At 33.7% G+C, this 13554-nt stretch overlaps 1 protein-coding gene across 1 annotated transcript; it reads left to right on the top strand.

The window, feature by feature from the left end:
- The first annotated feature begins 32 nt into the window (after window positions 1-32).
- LOC148302203 (inhibitor of growth protein 3-like) lies at window positions 33-11934 on the top strand. Its single transcript, XM_088271991.1, has 10 exons — window positions 33-205; window positions 439-510; window positions 740-937; window positions 1750-1891; window positions 3259-3445; window positions 4046-4165; window positions 5615-5829; window positions 6783-6887; window positions 7620-7779; window positions 10007-11934. Exons 1-10 carry the CDS (start codon window positions 178-180, stop codon window positions 10118-10120), a joined length of 1341 nt encoding a protein of 446 aa, XP_088128117.1. The 5' UTR covers window positions 33-177; the 3' UTR covers window positions 10121-11934.
- Window positions 11935-13554: the final 1620 nt, after the last annotated feature.

Below are 13554 nucleotides of genomic sequence, written 5' to 3'. Positions count from 1 at the left end.
CCACGGTAAAAATTGTAAACACAATAAATATTCTTTAAGTTGGTAGTACTGTCTAGTGACGCTTTCTTTCGGTGACGGCTCCGGCTATCGCTCGCTGTTTTCTATAGATTCCAATGAACTAATATTGTTTTTTATAACATTTTCACTTGAGAAAGCATATTAACTAACTATTTCAAAATGTTGTATTTGGAAGATTACCTTGAAAGTAAGTAAAATCCCAAAATCGACACAATACTTGACAAGGCGGAGCTCGAGTCACTTCTCTTATTTAGAAACTACCAACTTAACAACGATGTACATCGTAATGGCGGTAAAGTGTAATGGTGTTTGAAAAGTTATTGAAAAATAATTTATTATTTATAAATTTTTATACAGGTACCAAATTCGGCTATTTTTTATGATTTGTAAAAATAAAATGTCACTTTTTGATTTTTTTAGTGATTGAGCATCTGCCTCAAGAATTAAGGGATCGCTTCACCGAAATGAGAGAGTTGGATTTGTCAGTTCAAAGTAAGTTAATATAATATTGTTTGTATTGTATTTAGATTATTCAATGAAATCTACTATGCAATTGTAAAATTGGAAATCTGTTCAGTACGTAACATTTAATATTATATAGTCACGTATTAAATTCATTGTGAGACACCGGTTTCTAATTTCTTTAATATATATATAAGTATATATATATTTTTAAAAATTTGTAATGTCTTACAATTTTATTTTGTGAAATTATTTACAGACAGTATGGACTCCCTGGAAAAGCGGGTTCGCCACTTGTTTGGTAATTGTCGGCGTGGAGACATATCCACTGAACTAGCTAATCAAGACTTTGGTGATATACGAAAGGAATATTACAAAACATTAGATGAAGCTGACGAAAAAGTGCAGTTAGCTAATCAAATGTATGAACTTGTTGAGAAATACCTGCGAAAATTAGGTAAGTAAACAAGATAATCAAACATTGCGATATTGCTTCAGCAGAAGTTTTAATTTGGGGTATAATTTTGAAGGATATTGTATAAATATTAAATAATCAATTATATTAGTAATCTGTCCAATGTAGTTACAATGGGCAATATGCCCATTGTAACTACATTGTAACAAGTAGGAAATAATAATTTTTCTGGAATGTTAGGGAGTTTCCCGGTTACTGATAATGCCTTGAGGATAGAGGCATTTGTGTGTCTTACAGTCTAAGGAATACGTGGTGACCATTTTAAACAGATCCAGCATTTTTCCTTTTCTTTTCCTACTGTCCATGTTTGCGCTTCTTACGATGCAATGGAAACTATCAGAGGTGTCACTAGACGGGTTTTCATTTTTCTACGTTTTGATAATTTTTTTTGCAGACAAACCTTTAAAATAGACGTTCTGCCTCTTATTCCTTAAAAATTTAAATAAAGTACCGATGTTCAAAGTAAACAAAATTTTTATGCCATAAGCTTTGATATAAATGCAAATACGCTTACTATTATCATTACGTTTTCATTATTCCCGAGGCCACCATAGCCAAGTTTAACTGTAAAATTGAAGTGACAACAGAAAAAGTAAATAAAGGTACAGGTAGCTGTATTTTATGTATAATATATAATATATATACAGAGGCAAAGTTATATTGTATGGTCCCCTTTATTTAGGTTTTATAACTAGATTTTATTGAGGTAGTTGAAGTGTTAAAATATGATGTGCATGTTTGCCAGGAGTGCTCCTTCCATTGAACATTGTAATATTTGTGTGTTGCTATTCCAGACACCGAACTGTACAAATTCAAGTGTGAACTGGAAGCAGATAATAAGGGTATAACCGAGTTACTGGAAAAACGTTCCCTGGAACTCGACCAGCCCACTTCCCTGGGACAGAGCTCCCAGAGTAATCACCATAAAGAGAATAGGTACAGTCTCCAAGGTTTCGGGACAGTTCTCGGGACGGATACACCATCCCGATCGGCAAAACTCATTAACCACCAACCTCATGGCGATCGCTCTCTGCCCATACATAGTTCCTAACATAAAACATGCGCAAAATCCACAAATATCATGTCTTTTGTTTAAGCATTTTGTGTTATGGGCTGTGCTAGGTCATCGTGATGCTTGTTAGTTAATGACTTTTGCTTTAAGGCGATACGTTTAACAATTGGATGAAAAAGCACTTTACGAGAAATATGAGAATATCAATCATAGGAAGGGTTATGACCATAGAAAAAAAATGTTTTTTACAGATATTAAATAAGGGATATCAGTGATTTTAAAGAATATGAATGACTTCATTTAAAACAGTTATGGGTTCAATTCCAGTTTTGAAAAAATCTTAAATTGGATTTAATCATTCCTTCGATTATTTTTTTTACTCCAAAAAAAAGTTATTTTAAATGAATTTTAAAATGACTGTTTCAATGCTGATAGCATTTGAAGCAGCATCCATCATCAGTATTTTGTGGATAAGAAATGTTGGTAAATAGTGCTGATGACATATAATCCTAAAAAATGCTGTCAGCACCTGAACAGCCGTGAATATACGAAGACATTTAATGATTACTTTAATGGTTGTTAGGGATGATGTTTTGAGTGTACATATTATATTCTCTTCTGCCTATCTGTTTTTTGGTTCCTTGAAATATAACATAATATTTATATGTTAACCAGTTGATAGAGTGATGTTCTGATTGTTCAAAATGAGTAGTAAGTACAGGATAATATAATTTACGTATCTGTTCAATAGAATTCCAAGAAATATCAATAAAAAAACATAAATTTTATCAGCTTTGCTTAGAGTAATAACTATTATTTCAATTTATTTAATTTACTTACTTTTCTTAATAATTAGGAAGTATTTTTAAAATAATTATTTTATTATTATTTATAAATGTACTAATTAAAAAATATATTTATTTTGAATGTCGAGTCACAAATGACATCATTTAGGAGGGAAAACATTATCGAAACTAATGTAACAGTTAGTTAAAATGACCTACGTATAAGCTGTTGTCTCTTTTGTAGATAGATATACCTATGGTGTAAAGAAAACCGAAATTGGCGAACATATGTCACGTGAAACAGTTTAAATAAATAATGATTTATATTTTTTTTTCTCAAATATGTAAATTTTTGAAAGTGTATGATTGAGCGTTCAGTTTTAGATAGCACAGAACATCCTAATTGTGAGTGTTCTAGATCCAACTTACAAACTAATATCACAGACTGTATTAGTAGGCAAATGTGAAGTACAGGAATGAAAGTAAAGTACGGTTTATGATTTCAGGTACCGAGTCCGCGCTGAGAAGCGGCGCGAGAGTTGGGGCGGCAGCACGAGCTCCGTGGCGAGCGGGGGCACGTCCCGGAGCCTGGAGCAGGGGCTCGGGGCTGCGGGGAGTCGCGGGGGCGAGGGCAGAGCCCTGGTGGCCGCCACTGCGCCCCTGGCTCTATCCAGGACGGACTCCGCTATTCAGGTGCCTATTCTATCCGGTCAAGAACCTGTAAGGTTCCTGACATAATTGCGATCTGTAAACATCTATTTTTGACATAAATTTTTTACCACTTGAGTTATATTTATTTTAATTTTTACGACTAGTTTCGGAAGCCACATATGCTTCCATCTTCGGGTCTGAATATAAATTTAGTTTATATTCAGACCCGAAGATGGAAGTATCTGTGGCTTCTGAAACTAGTCGTTAAAAAAATATAACTGAAGTGGTAAAAAACAAGTGTTTTCATTTACAATGAAACCTCATCATGTCTTACTATTAATATCAGTGCCGATAAGTGAAATGACTCTAAGACCTTAGAGATTTATGCCAGAGTAACTTATTTTTAGATTAATTTTTTTATATTCACCTTATCAGTACAGTGTCACTAAGTTTATTTATTTGCAGCAATTGCCTGTCGTATTTGAAAATAAATTAATTTACATCACATTTTTCCTTAAATTCATTTGAACTGTTTTTTATCTGATAAATATTTGAGTAGGATTATGAAAAGGCTAGTGAACTTCTCGTTTGTTTGTTGTTTTTTTACACACATTTGGAATTAGAAATGTAATAATTTTCCAGGCTGCTCTGGGCCGAGGGGTTGCGGAGTCCAGCAGCCCTGGCGGGTACACGCTGGGTCACATGGGGGCGGAGAGCGCCATCGCAGTTGCCGCTAGTCAGGCTATAGTCGCCACTAAACAGGTATTTTCATATTCTAATCGGTACTAGCTGCCCACCAAATATATCTGTTTGTGGACTCGCTTTTTTAAATAAAATTTCTATTTGTGTATATTAAGTTTACTTTCTTCTTCTTCGTCCCCCCGACGTTGGCAATCACTCTGGCAGAGACTTTTCCATCTTGCGCGATCCGGAACAGTTCCCCCACATCGCTCACTCCTTTCAACAGCGTCATATATAAAAAAACTTGAGTTTTCAGGAGATCCTTTTTAAAGTTTAAAAATATAGTAAAACGTATTAAAAATAAATATCAAGCCACTTATTGAACTTTTTACTGTGCAACAGATTTTTTTAGATAAAACCTGATTTTTTTCCTCATTTGAAAAATATTTAGTATATTAAAAAAAAAAATTAAACAATGCCTTTTCTTTAAAATTAAAAAATAACACTTTCTGCCCTGTAGCGGGTAAATTGAAAATATGCCGCTTTTGCTGGGATATAGAACATTTTCTGGACATTCCGAAAACATGCACCACTGAAATTTGTCAATTTTTATATATATGACGTTGAAAGGAGTGAGCAACATGTCTCATCCCGGTTCAATCTCCTATATTGCGCAGACAAGATGTTTGCCTTCTGGCAGGCCCACGCTGCCTCTCAATTTTCCACATCAGTATTTTTTCAAGTAAACTGTACTTCTCTCTCCGCAGAATGTGACCTAGATATGAAATTTTACGAATCTTAACCTGTTCACCGAGTTGTTCACTTTTTAATTACGTAACATACGACGGGCGTGAACTTTTTCAATAGGACATGTCAGTACGCCATACCTGGTGGACGTGATTTCATTTATTTTATTTATGCTTAAAATAAATGAAATTATTTATATGAAAATCACAAAGGAAAATACAAAATTACAAACAAATAGAAAAGAATTCACGTTGAAACATGTATGGATATCTAATTATCTTTGTTGTTTGAAAATACATATAGTCCCCGACCGTTTACCGACCAGGGCGCAACATATATTTACAGGATGTAATATTCATACAGGAGAAAGTGACCAAGTGCATTTTTTACAAAAACATGATCATTGACTATTTGATATTTTCCTAGCTTAATATTACTCCGAAAAAAATCCCAAAGGTTTTTAAACTTGGAAGTATAATAAATTGACTTGTTAAAAATGGCTAACGCATTGATGTTTATTTTCTTGCCAAGCAAAGGTGACTTAAATGACCCTCCTGAACATTTTACGTTTTGTTAGTTGGTCACTTTCTCCTGTACGACTACGATATGTCCTAACCGTTGCCGATATTGTTGGCGTTTGACGTATTTATATGTCCCGCTCGGTTAACAGGTTAATGTCCTTTAGCAGTTGTCTGTTGCAATTGGCTCTCCTCAAAACCGTGTGAAGAATATAAAATTATCAAATACAGATCTTTTGATTATTGAAATTGTGAATATGTCTAGATGCAGCAAGGGCGCAGGACGGCGTCGCTGAAGGCTTCCTACGAGGCCATCCACGCGGGCGGGCCGGCGCCCGGCGAGCTGCAGCTGGGCCGCGAGCTGGCCGGCGCCGCGCAGCAGGCCCTGCAGGCCGTGCACCACCTGGAGCCTGCCGCGCACGTCGCTCCCTCCCCCGCCTCCCTGCCCTCCACGCCCTCCTCCTCCAAGAGACACAAAAAGTACGCATAGAATAAAACCCATTTTTCTATTATCTTTATTCTTTAAGGTTAAGAGTGCAAGGCCCTTAGGTTCATGTGGTATATTCTTCCTTCTTCAAACCCTTATCCGCACCTCAATGGTACATAGGGCACTGCATCATATAAACGCAGTGTTATCTTGATCGTTAACACATGGAGGAAAGGCGATCAGCCCTCCGCTTCAGGTACCAGTCCAGGGTAATATTGAATAAATACTAGAGTGAAAAAATCACTTATATTTATTTAAACCCCCCCCCTGGGAATCGAACCCGGGACCTCCAGTCCGGTAACCCAGCGTGCTGACCATTACACTACGGAGGCGGTATAAACAGCATTTAAAATACAATGAAAATATTTATTTTTAATTTAACACTTTACTACATGGATCCATGTATCATGCGTCTATCGCATGGTGCCCACTACACGGATCCGTGATCGCGCACATCAACATACAAATGCGTCAGTCTATTGCGTGCACTGCTGGCGAGATTTGGATACACGATCCTTGTGATTTGGAATGGAACAAAATTGGAACAAAAGTGGAACAAAATTCATACAATTCACTCGTTGCACATGTGTCATATTTTTCTGTCAATCCAGTTTTCCTATAAAAATTGGAAATTCCTGTGCTGCTTGAGTACAAAACCATTGTAGCAGTTTCATCAAAATTTGTACGATCACAGCTCCTATTTTTTTTGAGTCCATGATGCTCTTTTTAAATGCAGATAAAAATACAATATTGACTCTGAGAATGATGAAAACTTTGCATATTTATAAATTTAATTTTAATTTAAGTTATTTATAAATTGATTGCGGAGGTCTCATATGTATTTTTCTGTCTCTTACTGACTGGCAGTTGAAAGATATTATTTAAAGGTCTTAAGCCATCTTGATGGAATGCAAATAATACATTGTTTTATTATTATCATTTTTAGGAAGGCTAGTTATGGAGGTTCATTGAGCGGAAACAGCGGTGTTATGCTGCATTCGCAACAAACCCTGGCGTCATCTGTCAGCCGATCTTCTTCTCCTACACAGAGGTACAGTGAGAAACCATGATACTGGAACTTGTCTTTGTCTATCTTAGGTCTGGGCACTGCTCACTGCCTGTGCATCTATAAGATAAAGTGCATTACATCACCATATTGCGAATGTGGACAACATATAGGGGATGAAACCATATATTCACAACAGAAGAGAACTTTCTAAATAGCGTATAACACGGGCAGGAATCTAACTCCCCACCTAAGTATCCACCCTTCTTTCTGAACCTAATTCTAGAATTGCAGTCTTAATTTCTAAAATGATAAAGCTAAACGCATTCAAACTATGACATTTTGTATTAATTGCTATTATTATTGTTTGTAAATAAATATAAAACTTGACACTGGCATCAACGTCCTTTCACTGGGTGACTGCCAAATAAATTAAAAAGAAAGAAAAAATCCACATATCATAGTCGTACAGGAGAAAGTGACCAACTACCAAAACGTAAAATGTTCAGGAGGACCCATTTAAGTCACTTTTGCTTCGCAAGAAAATAAACATCAATGCAGTAAGTCATTTTTAACAAATCAAAATATTATACTTCCATGTTTAAAATCCTTTGGGAATTTTTCAGGGCTAATTTTTTAAGCTAGTAAGATATCAAATAGTTAATGATCACGGTTTTGTAAAAAAATGCACTTGGTCACTTTCTCCTGTATGACTACGATATGTATAAGATATGGCCATAAGAAAGAGTCGCTTATTCATTATGTGTCGTGTTTCAGTGTGGGTAGTGTGGGAGTGTCGAATGCTGCGCCAATCACTTCCATGCCACTAGAAGAGGCGCTCACAGATGGAGAGTGGACATATGATCCCAACGAGCCTCGCTACTGCATCTGTAACCAAGTGTCCTACGGAGACATGGTTGCCTGTGATAATGATGAAGTAAGTACTATGAACAGCAGTACACACAGATATATCTTTTATGGGTTATTTGTTATTTACATATTATTATTTCGCAAGTAGAATATGTTGCATTTAGTGTTACTTCACAATATTAGAATATTAACTATGAGTTCCCGCGCTGAAGAATGCATTTTATGTTTTGAATATTGAAAGCATTAACTTTGTGGATCATATTGATGTTTTATTTCGAGAAATAAAAATACTTTGTGTTTTTATCCACTCACATTTTTTATTTCTCGAAATAAAAATGCATTTTACTTTAAAAAAAATAAATAATTTTCGATAAATAATTTTATCCCTAATTTTTTTTAATTTGTGATTCTTGGGACTGGTAAAAATATATGTGGAAAAAAGTGTATGGAAGTTTTACAATTTCTAATAACATTGAATCCTCGGTTTGACATGACCCGATTAAATGTTTTTCTTGATTTAGGTTTCCATTTGACTTTCAAATATTCCATAACTAAGTAATTCTCGATTTGGCGCTCTTAGAACCATGATACAACATAAAAAAAACAGTAAAAATTTTGCAATTTTAAAAATAATACAATATTTTCACATAAAAGTGCCGTCAACTGATGCTGATTTATTCAATCCAATCCTTTTTGAGTAAAAAATGTTATTTCAGCACTATTAAACTTTATTTTATTTTATTTTCATCTGCAACTAAATTTGAAAAATATACATGAGTCATAATTTGTATTCATGGAATTCTTCTTAGTTAACCTTTCTCTCCCGGTGATATGTATTTACTACAACTCGATTTTTAAAATGAGAATATCAATATAAAATATAATAGATACGGGCTCAGAATTTTTGCATTCCTCCATAATGTAATTACATATTACATATTTTAATATAAAGTTATTCATTTGCAGCGACAAAAATAAATAATTTGTGAAAAAATCGGGGATAAAACACCAATACACTAATATTTCCCAGCGTGTGCATGTGTGACGTGCTTTGCGTACACACGCACGTCGAAACGTGTTTAGTAGCTTGCAGGACGTCTTCCACGGTGGTCGTGTCGCTGCTCCAGCTATTACAGCTACTTGCAATGTATTTTTTCTCATTTTCAGATAGTTATCAGAGCTAACATTACAAAATTGATACTTTCAACTTCAATTAAGGTCAACGAAAGCAACATTTAGGAATATTCATTTTATTTATTGATTTGGCGTTTAATTTGTAGAACTCCATTTTAATTTATCTATTAATTCAAAATTAAACACAGATTTTTTTAGTCTACTAAGTTGTATTTTATTAACAAAAACACATAAAAAAATAATATTGTGACAATTGTTTTGCCTTGTTAGGGCATTATCAAACGAATGTTTGATAATACAAGGTGAAAAAATTGTCACAATATTAATTTTTTATGTGTTTTTGTTAATAAAATACTACTTAGAAGACCCAAAAAATCTGTGTTTGATTTAATATTAATACATGAATATAAATTTTTCCCGTTTTTAAATCACATGTTCGTATGGTGTACAAAATACATATCACTGTTGTGCGCGGAAGTTTTTAGCATCGTAATGGGATGGTTCATCTGATTTGCCTTTTGTTAGTTTGTATTGATTGTCACAACATTTTGAGTGTGTCCAAATACTTGTTCACAAAATCTGGATCACATTTACATCTCATCAAAGATGAAGAAGAATAAAATTATGAATAAAATTATTCTTCTTCATCTTTGATGAGATGTCAAAAAATAATATGAAAATAACTCCTGTAATTGGAGATAATCCAGATTTTGTGAACAAGTATTTGGACATACTCAAAATGTTGTAAATAAATTATCTGGTCAAATTATAAGCTTAAATAATAAAAATGAAAATGGTATTTTCTGTCGTTTCTTATGTGTGTGATTATAATCCAGGAATTGGACCTCACATACTAATTAAAGAGTTTCTGCTCAGTAAAAAGCTTCTTTTCATCTTACCAATAGATGTCTCTAGTGAAGTTCTAGTAATTCAAGAACAATGTTTTAAAATTGGTTCATATATATAGAACTTCCAAGAATTTAAGTAGTGTGGTTGTCAACAATGGGTAGAATTGGTGAATTTTACACGTGTGTAAAGTGATCACTCAAACCAGCCTATGACGGTCATCAGCCCTGTAAATGCCCAGACTTCCATATTCTTCTTCATCTTTGATGAGATGCTAAAAAATAATATGTATTGATTGTGTTTTACTTTCCCAGTGTCCATGCGAATGGTTCCACTACCCGTGCGTGGGCATCTCGGCCCCGCCCAAAGGGAAGTGGTACTGCCCGCAGTGCCTGACCAACATGAGGCGAAGGAACCGGAAGAACTGAAGCTACACCAAGTCCTTGGATTCTGATTTTGTTTTTTACTAACCTAACATACCCAGTCCCCTCCCGCTCCATTGTAGACTAATCAATGCATAAAGTTTAATGATTTTATGACACTCATCTAGCGATCATGGCACTCGTGGATCTCATAAGGAGTTGTTGAATTTGCTCGATGGAGGGACTCTTCTGATAAAAAAATTGTTTGTATTTTTCTCTTTGAATGTAATATTTGATACACGTTAAGGAACAAACGCTTTCATTGACATGTCTGACAAATAAAGTTGGATTTACTCGAATGAAAAAAAAAGACTTATTGACTAACGTCGTTAGTACTGTCATCGGCTATAAATTTTTTTTTATAATTTTTTTTATCTGAACATTTTCTTGTATCTCGTGTCCGCACCGAATGGAGCATAGGGCACTGCATAGTATGTAAGCAGTGTTATCTTGATCGTTAAATACATAAAATAATGCAGATCAGCCCTGCGCTTCAGGTACCAGTGTAGAGTAATATTAAATAAATATAACAGGGAAAATCAATTATATTTATTTCCATCTCTGGGAATCTAACCTGAGACCTCCAGTACAGTAGCCAAAAGTACTGACCACTACAGAAGCGGACACGAATCAGTAAGTTAGTATGTAATTTACAAACTCACAAAATCTATCAAAATCTAAATTTGCTACATTCCATCAAACATTAGTTATTGTGCCAATTTTACTATTTGTAATTGATTTTATTACAGTGTATTAAAAGTTCATATAAAACTATTCTTTTTATTAATTAGATGTGTCAATGTATGTGTACATCATGATATGATGCAGGATATTATTTGCATTGGACAACAAATGCACCTCTATTCATGCCAAGGACTTTACCCCCTTTGTTGCAATTGCCTGATGTTTTTTTTTTTGCGGAAAATTGTTTAGTCAACAGATCTAACCGTGTAGTTTATATACAAGCAATTATGTATATTTTAAATGTTAAAAAATATATCATAAAACAAAACGTAGTTGTCCACATCATATAATGTGAGTCGAGAGAAAAGTATTGTTTGTATGGTGGTCATTTCATACACCCAAGGTAATAAATACTAATAATTGTTATAATGGGTAGATATAATCACTCGGGGTGTTTTAATTCAGCTTGAGATTTTCGACGTTGAGAAATTAGAAATAGGATCCTTTGCAGGGAGACGTTGCACTCGTCCAGTTGATTAAAGTGTAATTTATTAGTCAAATTCAGGAGTAACGAGGTTTAGGACTGTATTAAAATTATTACAATTTTCATCAAACCACGTTCCAAGTGCAGAAAAACTTCCATGTTTTTGTGTGTACTGTAGTATTGATGAAATGTGGCTTTATATGTATTAGGTACCTGTCAAATATGGGTAATTATCGTTTTCATTATGAATTTCCATATCTTTTGAGAGCTCCTGTTTTTATTGGTATGTATCGGTACCCTTCTATTGCTAGCATCATGTTTTTACTTTACCAGCTAAAAAAAAATTACTAAATATATTCCAAATAAATCTCCGAGTTGAAGGCGCTTACAATAAACTTCATTTAAAATTCTATTCTGCCTTGGAGCAAATATACTTGATTCACCTTTATTCTTGTATGTTTCTCATTTAACAGTGCTGGTTTTTATTGATTTGCACAATATACACTATGTACTTATATATAAACAAATGATAAATCTTAGCTTCGTTAAAAAAAATGTAATCGAACATGTTGTAGACTTCCGCGTTAAGGATAATGTGTAGGACATATTATTTAGTATAAATATAAATTAAAAAATAAAAACAATAAAAAAGACTTATCCTAATACTATTAATTATTAACATGTGCGCTTTTGTATATGTATAACACAAATATCCAGAATATTGAATATTTCAACATGTCTAATTGTATGTATTCTATAATACAGATGAATGCTTTATAGTTAGTTCTTGTGGACATGTTCTCTATTTAATATATGTATCATGTAACTCAATAAACGATTATTTGACTTTAAATATTCTTTCATTTACTCCTTTTAGTAGAAACACTTTTTTAAGACATTAAATTATATTAAGTATCGAAACCTGTTCAGGGCGCATTTTCAAAATTTACTTCTTTTGCTTGGTGTATGCCCTGTGGCCTGTTTTTAAGAGGGATTAGCCTCCTGCGATGTCGATCCATCTCTTTGGTAGTCTGCTCAGAGTTGTCAACCTGGGGGTTGGCTGTGCAGTGCAATTTTAGGGAGTCTGGATGGTCCATTCTCCTCACGTGATCATATTATTGCCTCCTTTGTTGCCTTCCCACCTAACGACATCCTCAATGTTTTTTTTTTTTTTTTAATTTAGATGACTGTATTTTAAAGTCATTAAATAATTGTCATAGATCTTTTGTATACTTATTGGTTTGAACATTTCAAAACCATGGTTTTAATCACTAATCAAGCAAGATTTAAATTTCATAGCTGAAATATCAACTGCTGAAATTCAAGTAAGAAAGAAATCAAACTTAGGTGATTTTGATGCAACAATTGAAGTGCATGAAAATAAATCAGCTCTTCCGAATTAAATTTAATCCTTAGTGCTGGTGTGCCGCCATAGAGGCGGCATGCATGGTTTGCCGTACTACTTAAGTGCTATGGTGCTAAGAGAATAATTTTATACTAAACATTTTTAATACTTATTCGGATGCAAAGGGTTAAATAAGAAAGAAATCATAAAATTTCTAGAGGCGATTAATTTAATAACCTTTAAGTGGTTTTCAACCGCATACATTTTTTTGTTACTTTGTTATAATACAAATTGAGCAACCTACGTATGATTGTCTTAACAATAAATAATTGTTACGTATAATATATTTATAGGAAGGTACATATTTCATCATTTGTGTTTTTTAAATATTTTTATTTGCTTACAAAATGTTAAAAAAAATTATAAATGAAATAATAAAATTAGTAGGTGACAAAATAAAATACACAAGTTTTTTTTACAGTTTATTAAAAATAAAAATAATATCAAAATATAAAATTAAAATATCACGGATGATTTGTCGATATTTATGTATGTACATAATATTAAATAAAATAAAATGATGAATTGAATACAGAATAATGTATTTGATTGAAAAAAATATTGTTGACCATTACAGTTTACAGGGAAACATTATAATTTATTATTTCAAATGCATTTTATATATTTTTCACAACCATTAATATACAATATTTCGAACCCTTATCCGCAACCTAATGGTGCATAGGGCACTGCATTATATAAACACAGTGTCATCTTGATCGTTGAGACACGAAGGAAAGGTGATCAGCCCTCCGCTTCAGGTACCAGTCCAGGATAATACTGAATTATTAGAGTGAAAATATCACTTATATTTATTTGCCCCCCCCTGGGAATCGAACCCGGGACCTCCAGAACGGTAGCCGAGCG

This window comes from Brachycentrus maculatus, unplaced genomic scaffold (assembly GCF_059751285.1).
Source record: "Brachycentrus maculatus isolate JH-2025_06_01 unplaced genomic scaffold, ASM5975128v1 h1tg000473l, whole genome shotgun sequence".
NCBI lineage: Eukaryota > Metazoa > Arthropoda > Insecta > Trichoptera > Brachycentridae > Brachycentrus > Brachycentrus maculatus.
The sequence above is the reverse complement of the archived record's forward strand: the minus strand, read 5'-3'. Positions and strand labels throughout refer to the sequence as shown.

Excerpts from the sequence above, each read along its gene's own strand:
- LOC148302203 (XM_088271991.1), top strand. The coding sequence starts at position 178 with ATGTTGTATTTGGAAGATTACCTTGAAA. Across the intron at positions 511-739 it reads GTTGGATTTGTCAGTTCAAA|ACAGTATGGACTCCCTGGAA; the intron begins GTAAGTTAATAT and ends AATTATTTACAG. Across the intron at positions 1,892-3,258 it reads AATCACCATAAAGAGAATAG|GTACCGAGTCCGCGCTGAGA; the intron begins GTACAGTCTCCA and ends TTATGATTTCAG.